Source organism: Apis florea, unplaced genomic scaffold (genome assembly GCF_048593485.1).
Source record: "Apis florea isolate Af1SG1 unplaced genomic scaffold, ASM4859348v1 contig_3798_pilon, whole genome shotgun sequence".
Classification (NCBI taxonomy): domain Eukaryota; kingdom Metazoa; phylum Arthropoda; class Insecta; order Hymenoptera; family Apidae; genus Apis; species Apis florea.
This window is the reverse complement of record NW_028256860.1, coordinates 1,960,604-1,974,775: the sequence shown is the minus strand read 5'-3', so window position 1 is coordinate 1,974,775 and position 14,172 is coordinate 1,960,604. Positions and strand designations below refer to the sequence as shown.

Genomic DNA, 14,172 nt, shown 5'->3' with positions numbered 1-14,172 from the left:
AATGTTTTTTCGAATCTATATTTCGATTTGTAACGTAAACATCTTTAAATTTGAATTTTAGATAATATTATACAAAAGATGTGTAAAATATACAAAATCTGAAGGATTGATATTTATATAAATTTTAAAAATGCAATATTAATATAACTATTAGATATATGATTTTAAACAAATTAATTTATTTTTTATAAAATATAAAATTATGTATATAGATTATGAAAATTCGATTATAGTTATCAATTATAGTTTAATTCTAAAATTTTTTTTGGCAATAAAATAATTTTTAATTTTTATCAATAGAAAGAACAATGCATAAAATAGATTATACATATATTTAACAAAGAATAAAGGGATATTTTTAGATGGTTACTAAATTATCTTTTCCCTTCCGCGAAAAGAAAATCGCCTGGAGATGCTATGTAGAATTCAGGCCGGAAGTGCACAGGAGTCGCAGCTTTCGAAGATCGTAAAACGCCTCGCGAGTTCCTCGATGTTTCCTATCCCCACTGCAAGTACCTTTGATATCTACTTATTTCTCATTCCGTTACTAGATGAGAAAGTTAATAATTATATTAAAGAAAAATCTAAATCATTTTCACATAATTTTATCGATAATAATAATAAAAAAGGAAAAAGGAAAAATCAATTTTTAATTTCAATGTTTATTAAAAAATTGACCATAATAAAATAATGATAAGATATATGATTTTCATTCAATTACTGAATTGAAATAAATCTGTTAGAATATTCTAAAATAAAAATAATTAATATTGCAAATATTTCTCAAAAGCAATTATGTATACAATCAGGCAACGCGATGTCGTAGAAACGTAAGCAATTCATAATGTTCGAATAAGTCTTGCTTACGTCGTCGCGGCCTCGTCCAGAGAGCAAGGACATTCATTGGCCACAATTCATCTGTCGCGCAATGCTCAACCAATCGTAAACTTGACTAGCGCTTTACTTCCGTCGCGAAGCCACGCGTTCGTCTGTCCTCGCGTACACTGGTTTCGTTGTCACGGCACAGGTATTATATGCTTATATATTCACTGCATACGGTTGTACTCGCGAGTGAGCAGGTTTAAACGCTTGGTACGCGCTCGTTTCCGCGGTCAGAATCATTGGCACATTCTCGCGCCGGCAATAAACCGCCAGTTAAAACTCCCACTCTCTCATTCTTCTCTTCTCTTTTTTTCGGCGCTGTTCGTTTTGCGGCCAATAACGATATGAATAACAGTAACAAAGTTGAAACATGCACTAATTTAACGAAAACATTTGATTATCAATAATCGTGAATCCCAATGCATCAAATGAAATACAAATTTTGACTCGTCACGGTCTGCAGTTCAATCTCTTCGAAAACAACGATCTCTGCCTGACCGACTAGTCACACCGTCATCATCATTTGCGCAGCACAAACAACGGGAATGAATATCTTGAAGTATTTCTTTTGAATTCTTGCTTCAAAAATTCCACGTTACTTCGATCCTCATCGTACAACGAGAAAATCGATCAAAATTTAAGTTATAGAGATAGAAACTTTCACATACGTAACGAGAAGTTGAAATTCTTTCTCTATATGTAAAAGCGTTACAAACACTAAGATACATGTATATAAGTAGATACCAAGCAACAATAAAGGGAGAAAGAAGTTTGTTCCTCATCGCGAAGAGGAGGAAGACATTTTCACCGCGCCTTCACGGAGAAAACGACTTCGCTTAGAACTGCTTCGCCGACGGCTGTGGCCGTCGCGCGATACGCTTCTCAGAGCCTCAAGCACGCTCTCCCCTCGGGCTGCCTACGGAATGTCACGCAAAATTCGCGAAATTAACCGGCCTGTTGAGTACTGACGATCAACGATCGATGCGTCAATTTGCACGCTCTTGTTTCGCGATCGAAGCGTTCCGATGATGCAGCTCGTTTACCCGATACCGAATAAAAATGTTCGCGGTGAATTTTCTTAGGCTGCATGCCGTATGGAAGGTGGCGCGCGGTATCCGTACGACGTTGTCTGCCGTTCGTTGCTGGCTCGCAAGAGCCGAGGCCTTCGAGCACTCTTATGCTGCTTGCCGTATATAGGCTGACAGTCAGTGGCGGGTTTCGAAGCTAACGGCGTTGGGCAAACTCCCTCGAACTCGGGGGCCCCGATGTCTACGAGTTCCCCGTTTTGTAGCCTCAAATCGTACGTCGAACGTTTAAATTATTATTATATTACGCTGAACATATTAGAAATTTTTTTTTATAACTATTTTTATTTAATTTATATTTTATAAAATATTTTTTCATGTATAATTTTTATATTTTTATTTATGATTATATTTTAAAAATTAAATAAATTAAATAAAATGAAGAAAAAAATTTTTATTAATATTGAACTTAAACTTGAACTTTTGAAAAATTAAAAAATTTTATTATAAAATATTATATTAATGAATTATTATAAAATATTATAATATATAATTATGCGCGATATCAAATAGTTTCGCTTCTGATTTTATATCATTCGATAATATAATTCGGCCGCACGATATAAGAAACTTGCTGATAAATGATGCGAGAAGTGCGAAGTTCGCGAAATAGTTCTTGGTGAACCTATTGAATGGTTTAAGTCATTTTGAGTTTTTATGTTGGATCAAATTTTTCATCGTAGCTCAATCCATTCTCCCGTAACTTTCATCGAGCGAGAACAGGCTACACTTTCTCGCGCAGAACAATTTTTCTCATCGATGTTAGTGCAAATATTTCTATGAAAAATATTGAAACAATAATATTTCATATTATAAACCAAACTCATAATAAAATAAAAAATTTAAAAAAAGAAAATAAATTTATGAATATATATTATTATAAATTTATAAATATATTAATTTATTTAATATATATAATTTATTAAATATATTCTGTATATATATATGTATATATACTCTATAAATAAATAAATATACATATATATATATATATATATATGATATTAGATGATGTATTATATTTATGTAGAATTCTATTTATAATTCTATTAATATATTATATTTGGAATAAAGTTAAATATATTTAAAATGTTAAATATTTTAATCTTCGATTTGTTTTTTTTTATGATGTACTTTAAAGACACGTGGTCTTTCTACTTCTCTTGCCCTTTGTATCTTGAACAAGTAAGTTCTATCTTTGCTAATTATTTTTTTTTTTTGCGGTTATTTAAAATTACACGTATCATGAATCAGGATATAAATCAGATTATATAAAAGCATTGATTACATTTCAAAATCATACATTCAAACAATGAATTTCCTTTCTATGAGCAACCTGAATGGCATAAACAATCCGAGGATATTCAATATCAATTATATAATTAATTTACGTGGCGTGAATAGAACGCACCCTTCCGCCCGTACGAAATCTACCACCGGTCGAATGTCGACAATATGCTGTTCGCTTTTCGGTGTACAATGGCTTTTAAAAATAATTTATTGAATTCGAAATCCAATCGGTCGACGTAGTAAATTATTGAAACGCGCAGAACTATTTTAATTTTCTCACGCGTATTTTGATAGATATATCGAAACAATTTAGCTAACGCTCTAATGGATTCGTATTGTCGAAGGTACTATCTTTGGATAAAAAAATTATTCGATCGAACATTTAAATCATCGGCATGATCGCGTACCGATATTCATGAGATTCATTCTGCATGATTTTGTATGAACAAAATACATACAATGCGCGTGTTACATAGTTCGGCTATGCGCGGACAACCGGTAGCGTGTAAAAATAAATTCTGAAACTTTCTTCATGAACATTAAAATATCCATGACACTTATGTCATTGCAACTTTAAGCTGGAAAATAGTCAGAATCTTTTAATTTAAATTCATTAAGAAAATATTTTTCTTTTGTTTCATTAGGAAATATTTTATTTACACATAATTCGAATAAATGACATAAATTTATATATGTAGTATATATATATATACATTATATAACGATCGATATGAATAAAAAAATTTTCAGTTCTCTCTCAAGAGACATAGTAACAGTAAATATCAGTAACTGTAATAATATTTTACATCTTTAGTTTTTTTTAGTTTAATAAAATTTACAAAAAATTTTTTATATTAATTTTTTAATAAAAAAATAAAAATTTTATAAAGAATTATAATGCTATTTGAAAATAGATATAAATGTAAGGAATAGGTCCAGTATAGCAAAGGTACAGCACTGGGTGCCGTGCCGTCGTGCTAGAGTGCAGGTGGGCCGACGTCCAACGGAAACAGCCGAGCGCACGCTCGGGGGAAAACCGAGCGGCGGCACTCGACGAGTACTGTTGTCAGAGTATTCAGTAATGCTTTGCATGACCAGCCAGTCAGTAGTGGGCTTGTTGGTGAGAGTCGTGTCGTTTACTCGAAGTGATCGTGTGGTGTTACTTGACGAGATAGTCAGGCGGTATTCTAAAACACGACGTACAAGCAAACAGCGACAAATACAGCTATAAACGTGAGTGCATTTCGTGAGACTGTGAGAAAGAAAACGAACAGAGCGTTTCACGAAGCGCACACCGACGGTGGAGCTTCGATTTCACGTACTGTTTTTTCACTGAAAACAAAAAACCATAGCGCTACACTGTGTATGGTACACGAGCGATCCAAGATGCTGTCGTCAGTGCCAGCGAAATAATAATGTGGTGCGACGTTAGTCAGGTGAGTGAAAAGTGCTACGTCAGTTTCTTTTTCTCTACAATTTTTTTTTTCTTTTCGAAAACTGTGCCCAGTCTGTGTTTGCCTGTCTCTAACGTTCTTGTATGGCCAGCCAAGAGAGCATTATGTGATCACGACACCACGATACGAGGTGGTTGTGTGTCATTCGCTGTGAAAATTTCAAACTTTGTTTCGGTTCTTGAGTTCGGTGTTCATATTCGAAGGGACTTTCCTCGTTTTTTTCAGCCATCGAATAATTTTGTGTCTCGATCGTGCTAGTACAAGTGTTTCAGTGTGTGGATTTTTTTATCGTCAATGGATGCCTGGAATATACGATTATATGTACTTCGAAATACCGAAGAAAATGTTCCATTTTGAAGCAACAAACACAATTTGCTTGAAAATTAACCTCTTATAACGCCTTGAAAGGCTGGCTCGCATGAACGATAGAAAAGGCAATGAATTTCGTGGAGACGTTTTTATGATCTTCTTGTGCCATCGAATTGGTCATTGTATGATATAATTCGAATATTGCATGGATTAAATAAACCCGTATCTCAGAATTCTAAACACATCCGTCGGTTAAGAATCGCTGAATCTTATGAGCATTTGTTCAAGTTCATTCGAAAATGCTAAAAAAAAATCATAAACAAGAGCTCGTTTATTCTTTTTCACCTATCGATCTCAGAACTTAGAGCAAAAGAGTATCATGGATTTTTCGTGTCATGTTCCATCGTCTCTTTCGATAAGCGAATTTTTAGAAAACGATAACTACGATCTGTACGTGGAAGTTGGCGAATTTTTACATCATCGACGGTGTTTTCAATACCGCGTAGAAAATGATATAGCGTCGTATCAACGTCGTGCCGAAGTGTCAGATTTGACGCGTGGTAACCTCGTGTTCAGTAGTTTGAATTCGAAGCGATCCCGCGTTTCCTTGGGCTTGGGGACGAGGGGCGGAGGGAGGGAGAGGGTAGAGGCGGCAGCAGCAGCAGCAGCAAGAGGTGAGGAGGAGGTAGGACGGCGGCCGCGGCTGGGTGGCGTTGTTGGAGTGGCGAGGAGATGGTCGAGGTGGCTGTGGTAACGAAGGTGGGTCGTGGGTCGCTGGTTGGAGGGGGGGAGCGTACCGAGCGAGAGAGAAGGAACGAGATAGAGGAAGAAGAAGCGATAGAGAAGGAATAAGAGCACGAAAGAGAGAGATGAGAATATATGTACGATATGAAAGACGAGGAAAGAATTCTCGATAAAGAGAGAGCGAGATAGAGAAAGGTGACCGGAGGCTCCGAGGCTGCTTCTTCTTTACTTGGCCAACGTTGTAGAGGAAACCTAGCATTGCCTGTGCGCCATGAGGAGAAGGGTACGATGTTCACTAAGTGACGGGGAGGGGGCATAGTTATGACCAACCATCAAGGGGGCAACGTCGTCATGGTTACCACGACGACAACAACCCGATTCTGTTCTAAGGGATGTTTTTAAAAGCATATATTTGCCTTTGCTCTTTTTTTTTTCTCGCTGATCGCGTGGAGGCGATAGGAACGACTTTTTTTCTATTTTCCATTCGCCGAATGATGGTCCCGTTTTATTAGATCAACCAGTTGCAATCGTGTTTTGTGGCTATATATTATGTGTTTAATGAAACAGAAATTTAAAAAATATACATGATCGTAATTAATTGTGTAAAACTTATACTTTAATCTCTTCATCGGTATAAGTTATAACTAGAAATACAATAATATATATAAAATATATAAAAGGTTACATAATATATGTCTTGGTGGTAAATTCATTTATCCTTCAGATTATGAATATGCCAAAATGTTTTATATCAGTGAAATACCAATGTATGATAGGCGTATTTCGAAAAATAACAGCATTCGCATGATGATTGTATCCGACGGTGACAGAACCAATCGAATCTGTGACTCGAATATTTCCGATACATTTATCGTTTTGTTATATGAAAGAAAATGCATTGCAAGTGTTTTTACGTTTTGGATTCTAGTGTATGATTAGACATCTTGGCGAAGTGGTCTTTTCAAAAATTTATTTTTCTCATATCCGAACAATAACTTTTTTACCTCATATTTAAAATATTTCTCTATCAAGTTTCGATAATGAATTTATTATGAGAAAATATGAGAATGTCTCGTAATGTGTTATAATTTAATTATTTTTCATACTATTCACTGATGTTTTATGATTTACAACATACAGAATCAAGAATAGTGATAATTGAACGTATCCGACGGATAGTATTACGCGGCAGTATTGCCAACCAATTGAATCGAAATGATGATTTTACATATCCAATTTTTTGTATTTTCGTAAATGTTCCTATCACGACGAATTTTTAATAGTGGAAAGAAAGCTCGGTTTTCAATAAAACAGTAGATGTCTCTGCTAGTGACAGATAGTGCTTGGTACTGTTATTTATATAAATGGGATATTTTCTTCCGATACGGTTGATCGATCGATCCGCGTAATCCTGTTGATAGACGTGATAAAGAAATCGATTATTTATTTATAATAAAATGTATATTTTATTTATAGTAAAATGTTTTTTTGCAATTTTTAAAAAGAACTTTTTGTATTATAATCAGATCAATCTTAATAACTTTAAGAGAGATTTCACAATTTTAAGTTATTTTACACTATCATTTATCTTTATTTTCTTTTAGAGATTTTCAACAGAGATTTTGATATTATATTTCTACAAACTAATTCAAGATAAATGATGATTTTCTCCGAGATCACTTTACAAAATCTAAAAATTGTTTATTTTCCTTAAACAAATATTGTATGCACATATTGAACATTGAGATTAACTATTAACTAACTAAAATTTTTATATTCTGTGGAATGCTTTCAATAATCTTTATCAAATGAATTGAACACATTAATCAACATATAATGATTAACAATAAATTCTTCCTTCATTCATAATTAGAGCTATATCAAATTCTCGAATCTAACGATTCACTATTCGTCAGAATACCCTCAAACAATATTTGTCAGGAAACTTCACACCATTCAAGAAAAGTTCATCCAGATGTAAGCAATTCTGTGAGGCAGGCAGATCCATATCTTCGTGTAACATTTTTCATCAGATAAAGGACAAAAACTGATGGTGGTTGTAAGTTGAAGAACGGCGTGTGCCGCGAACAGTGGCGGTGTAACCCTCCTTGGTCGGTCTGGCCTCCAGCAGTTCCTCCTCCTCTGTCTCGTCGTCCTCCTGCGGCGCATCGAGCCGCTCACCCACCATCACGGGCCATTAACGAGAGAGTTATCGACGCGCGATCTGTCAATAGGCTTCTCCCATTCATAAATTCGCCCGGCGTGTGGCGGCCGCATAGTTTTGCCGCGAAAACCACGTGGCGGCGGTAGCGCGCAACGTCCTCTCCGTGGAGTTGCACCGCAACGAGCCGAGTCGAGGCTCTACTACGTGATTTACGGGCCGCGTCCCCGTTTTAAATGCATGCAGAGCAACCGTGCGTGTGCACGTCCTTCTCTCTCATTCTGTACAAGTGCCGGTGTGTGTGTGCACCTTCTCATCTCTCTGTTCCTCTCGTTTCATCTCGTGCAATCTGTTAGTTCCTCCGTATGGGTTTGTGTACATGCAACGTGGGAGTCAAATGCCTCCGGAGAACCCAGTTGCTCGCGCTTTTTCGGTGTGAGTGTGAAGTCTTTTAATAGATATAATGCGGTTTGTCCTTTGGTATTGTTGTTTCACTTGAGAAATGAAGACACGTGGAAGAAATGGATATAATGGATTATTTTCAATAGAAATGATGTAATCGTTAAAAAATAAGCATGTGTATTAGATGAAAAATATCGTACAATCAATCGGATCATATAAAAATATGATAATTAGGAAATTAAGAAGAAAACGAGTATATGTTTATTCTGTTACTATGATATCTATGTAATATATTATTTCTATTATATTTCTATATAATTTCAATTCTCGCATTTTATGTCCATTAAGTCTTAGAATTCTTAGAATTACTCTCAATAATAGGATATGATATCATATTAGTCATTGAATAAATTTTTAATACATATTCGCAATTGATTTTTTTTTTTCATTTTTAATATGGATTCAGTGATTCTTAGAATTTTATCTTTTTAACATGTAAATATGTGAAAAAAATCAGAATTACAGATGCTAAATGAGCATTACTGTATTATAAAAATTAAAAAATGATTCTAATTGGCTAAAATCTTCTTTTTTCAACTAGATGTCATTTTTACTGTTTCTTCGAAGTCTTTCATAACAACTTATATATAACGTAAACAAACATTTGAGAATGTCAGGTTCCAAGTATTATGTTTCTATATATTTATAGATTCAATATTATGTGTTCAAACTTCATTCCGAATATGATTAAATTGATTAATTTTATATTTTAATTTTATATTTTGTTTGCTTTATCTTTATCTTTGATATTTTTTTCAAAATTTTCATTATTAAACATTAGAGACGAATAGACATAGATAGTGATGTTGTCACAGTTTCTATATTATGAAGTCGTAACAACTCTGAATATGATTCAAAGTCCATGCAATGTTTTGAATTTCATGTCCCACTCTGTCTTAATACATGTTTGTTTTCTTCCTTAGGTCAAGCTGTATAATCGATTTAAATTATGATAATTTCTGTCAGTAATAAAATTTCGCATATTCAATCTAATGATTCTGGATTTACTATATTATAATTAATTAAATTTATATTTCTTCCGCTAACTTCTCATCTCTGTATGATATACTAATTTAACTACGATGATTTTTTTTCTTTTAATTATTTGGAGATTATGATATTAGCAAATTACATACCTACGTTATTTTAGAATAATTTATTTGTTAATTATTATTTCAAATAATAATAAAATGTATTTTCTTTGTATGTAAGACACATTTCTTACGCTTACGCTTATCAAGGACGTAATTTAAAAGGAAATATATTTATATTATAAACGTTATAAAAAAATGATTTTTTGAAAAATATAAATTTACATTTTCTTAATGAATGAAAAACAAATAATATGAGATGAAGTACGAATATAATAATTATTTAAATTAGAATAATAGAACAAGTGAAATAAAAATTTATTTTCAATCTGTTGTAAGTAATATCTGTTGAACATTTGCATTTCCACCTCGACTAACGAATGCATCTTATCGGTTCTTAGTATTGGCCTGGTATGAGATTCCGCGTTACGCAGTAAGATAAATAAACATAATATAATACTCTTGATCTGTGATGGGACACTTGACTACCAATCATTCATCGTAATCTCACATCAGTCGTCTCACTTATTCTCAATATTTTCACTTCAATCCAATCAGAGCCGAGCAATCTGAAAAAAAGAAAACAATCATTAATTCCTGAAACTCTATCCTTCTATTATCCGTTCCGAATAGTGTTCGCGATAAGATTGCAGACCTTTGAATATTAATCGAATACCATTGTATATGAGAATATAATATATGTTTATACGCATATAATATGCATATAATACTGTATAATATTAGAAATGAGGGCGTGATATTCGAGGAATAGATTTTGAGGTTAAGTATTTCTTAGAGCGTTTGTTAGTGGTCAAAATTAGTACAATATGATTCCATTAACACAAAATTTTAATTCATATCTATTCAACTGAACTACTCTGGTCCATTGAATCCAATTACATTATCGAATATTCCTATTATTTAAGCCAAAAATTATAATAATAGTAAGAATTTATATATTTTTATAAATTATATTATATCATATTATTATATAAATTAATAATTAATGAATCGAACAAATAAGGTTTAATATATATATTTCGACATTTAAGTTTGATACTAAGTTTATAATAGATAGTTCGTAGAAAGAAATAGGTTTTAAATAAAGATTCGTGGGAAGTGAGAAGATTCGTCGTCAATCGTTTGATGTGAACCATAAAATATCGAATTAATTCAAGTTTAATGAATTTTTAGATTAAAGTGGGAAGATAAAACATGCTAATAACTATATATAGAGCGAAGACTAGATTCATGTAATTTTAAGTTATATCAACTGATCTCTATCTATCTGATACGAAATACTTTTTACACGATCAATAGGATAATGTTTCGACTTATAAGCGTATGATGAAAGTATAAATGTTACGATTATTTTATTTATTACATTACATTTTACGCAAATCTTTTAAAAAAACAATTAATCGATCATCATCGCAACTTCGATACTCTCAAAGAAAACTCGATGAACATTTAAAAACACGCGTTGAAACGACAAATGGCAATTCGAGATTGGAAGGAATTTTTTTTACAATAGTAGCTTTGCAAAAAGAGAAAAAAAAACTCGCGAGGGAAAAAGCTACGACCTACGCCACTGTTTGGCGGCCCCTGATAACATCGGTGAATCACGAATTACGAATGTTACGTTGCGTCTGGCATCTCCCACTGTCCCCCTTTCGATGCAAAGACAACCGTAGCACGTGGTTGCGTGTCGACGATCGTGTGTGTACACGCGCAGAGAGACGGCAAGCTCGCGTTGCATTCTCTGTGTGTCCCGTTTTGTTTACGTTTTACCGGCATGCCTCCGGCCGATTGAAAAATTCGCAGCCACCCGTGTGCGCCCGCGCGCACTTGTGTGTCGTAATTCACGCATCGACGTGACGAACTCGGGCCGTCCAACGTCATGCTTTGCGCGGTTACAAATGAAAACGAAAGTTTATGCGGTTTTATTTTCTTTTTATTCTTCTTCTTCTCTCTTTCTCTCTCTCTCTCTCTTTTTTTACGAATAAAGATTAAAATGGATTTGACGAATCGATGATGTATCACTAAGATATAATAGTTTTTTAGAGGAATCTTTTTTGCAGAAATTTTTTTAAGAAAGCATCGACAATTTTTTGACATTTGATTGGTAGTTAAAAAGCTTCCTTTTCGGTTTTAGATATTTACTATCTACGTTGATATTCTAATTTGTGTAATATGCAATTTTTAAATTTATTTTTAATTAACGTTGGAGTACAGGCAAACGACAAATGTCGTAAATTTATTAAAAAGATATATATTATATTTATTTCTTGTTAGAATTATGGAAATTATTGGTTTCATGTAAATATCCAATTAGATAAAAGTTTACGTAGTTCAATCTATATTAGATAAGAGTATACGAAAATTAAAAAATCGAATTCTATTGTTAAAATATATTTCCTCTCGTGAAGACGATAAAGATGACCTTTTTCGTTTATCACTTCAAAATAATTCAATCGTAACCATAAAACAAGAAACTATTAAAAACCCTCAATCAAAGAAGAGATTCTAATATATTTAGAAATAACTTACAGCTTGATTTCTAAACATATGTATTCTTCATTTATTTTCCATTTTATTACCATTTATACCATTTTCTCTTCGTGTTCTCTCACAAATAGAAATTAAACTATCGAAGCCACAGAGAGACAAAATTATGATTAACCGAAGAAATGGGGCTATAACTCACGTGTTTAATTTGATTGCGAATTATCGAGATAAATCTCGATTTTTCCTGGCTATATAACATCAACTAAATTGGAAAAAAATGGAGGTTCCCAGTGGGTGTTTAACTTTCGTGGATTCCAATCACGTGCCATTAACGGTACTGGCTAGTTAGAAACAGCCACGTATGTGTTGTACACCAATATCTATTCACGAAAAGTAACCGTTACAAAAGGATGGCGTAATCTTTATGGCATATATTGAGTCGATTCTTTACGAAAATTCATCAATAAAAATGTCTATGTGTGTATTGTTCTATTGGAGTGCATGTCAGGGTGAGACAGCCTTGGGGTAGGTTAAGGTTAATACGAGAATGCCTTTCTTTCCATCTTTTTGTCTTTTAATCTGCACTTTTTTCTCGTCCTTTTTCTTCATTCGTCTTTCGACGATGATGCAGTTTTTGTACGCAACTACTACACAAACCATCACGTTGATAGTTTCGTAATTACGAAGGGAATACACCGAGAGACGGAAGAAAAGCAGTTTTTGCGTGGAAATTTTTATTTCTAATCAATCGTCTGATGTTAATTGATCATTCTGGCTTCGTAGAAATAGTGGTTGAAAAAAAAATATGTTTGAGAAATTAAATGATAGAAAAAGATTTCAAATTTCTTCGTGTATTTAAATTCTTAGATTCTTAAAAAATTAAAATGATTAAACTGAAGAAATTAAAACTTCTTAAAAAATTATTATTTAAAAATTTAAATAGTGCTCAATAGTATTGCGTAAAAAAAATCTTAAGAATTATACAATTGTTATAATTAAAAATTAAATTCTTTTCTCAATTATATGGATCATCCCTAACATCCGTGTTTCTATCACATTTATCATTATTTTATTTCAGAAATGTTGTAAAAGACACACGAATTAAATTTACATATATGCAAACTTATCTGAATTTCCCATATAATTTATGTAAAATTTTTTCAATGAAATTTAAATCAAGAAATAGAGGAGAATGCTGTACAATTATTAATTCATCACGATAGAATTATAAATTCTTAGCAAAACATTTAAAATCAAAAAAATCCGATCACTCTCAGTCAAAACCACCCAAAAAAGGTTAACGACCAATGAAAAATGCCAGTCCCTATTCTATTTAGATGCTTCCACTGATATAACGAAACAGGAATAATGGCACCTGTCCACCAATAGCCTACTCATTGCGGTTTTCTCATAGAATCTTCTTCTACACGGGTCATGAAAGCAGGTGTTGTTTTGTGCCACCTTGTTATTCTTCGATCCTTGTTTCTCCAGTGGCTTTGACTCTTTTACGTTTCGTTTAGATGGCGAATGATCTTTCTCTCTTTCTCTTCCTCTATCCCGCTGTTATTCGGCCTTGAACCTTTAATCCTTAGTAGCGTAACCCTCCACTATGTTTCTCTTTTCTTTTTCTCTCTTTCTCTGTATGCTCCTTTTCACTTTAGCGGGACCCTTATATTGTACTTTTATTAGTCTTTACTGGTACTGGCATTGTTCACTCCACGTTCGAAATTATATCAGTGGCTCGTGCCTCCTTTATTGTTTTCTAGATGAATGAAATCCACTTGCAGCAATTGTATTTTTTACGATTGCAAATGTTTGATATTGATTTCCTTTTCCCTCAAATTTTGATTCAATATTTCTTTTCCTTTTTTTTTTTTTTTGTTAAAATATATTTTTAGTAGATTATTTAATGCTATTATTTTACGTTAGGGAAGATGAAGAAAAAATTTAACAAATAAAATTAAAAATTATTACAAATTTATTTATTATATTCTTGTTTTTTATTTAGCAGCAAAATCTCACGTATCGAGCTTTCAAAATATCAGATACTCCAGCGGGCAATAAAAGCTCTTTCGAGCTAATAGTTCAATTATTACACGCCATATATCTTCATTTAAATTTACTTTATATAGCTCCTTTGAGCTTCTGATGTATCAAATATCGTATCTCGAACAATAAACTCATTT

At 33.0% G+C, this 14,172-nt stretch overlaps 1 protein-coding gene across 6 annotated transcripts in view; it reads left to right on the top strand.

Annotated features, from left to right (window-relative positions):
- The first annotated feature begins 4,330 nt into the window (after window positions 1–4,330).
- tara (SERTA domain-containing protein 2 taranis) overlaps window positions 4,331–14,172 on the top strand; it is a 49,302-nt gene continuing 39,460 nt past the window's right edge. For 4 of the 6 annotated variants that reach the window (XR_015294647.1, XM_086915891.1, XM_086915890.1 and 1 more), the window contains exon 1: window positions 4,337–4,693. Coding sequence is in view for 1 of the 6 variants with exons in the window: in XM_086915888.1 (XP_086772014.1) it covers window positions 4,673–4,693 (21 nt within the window). In the remaining 5 variants the exon portion in view is untranslated. Of the gene's footprint in view, window positions 4,694–14,172 lie in introns of all 6 variants that reach the window. The other 2 variants (XR_015294646.1, XM_086915888.1) reach the window with 1 other exon arrangement.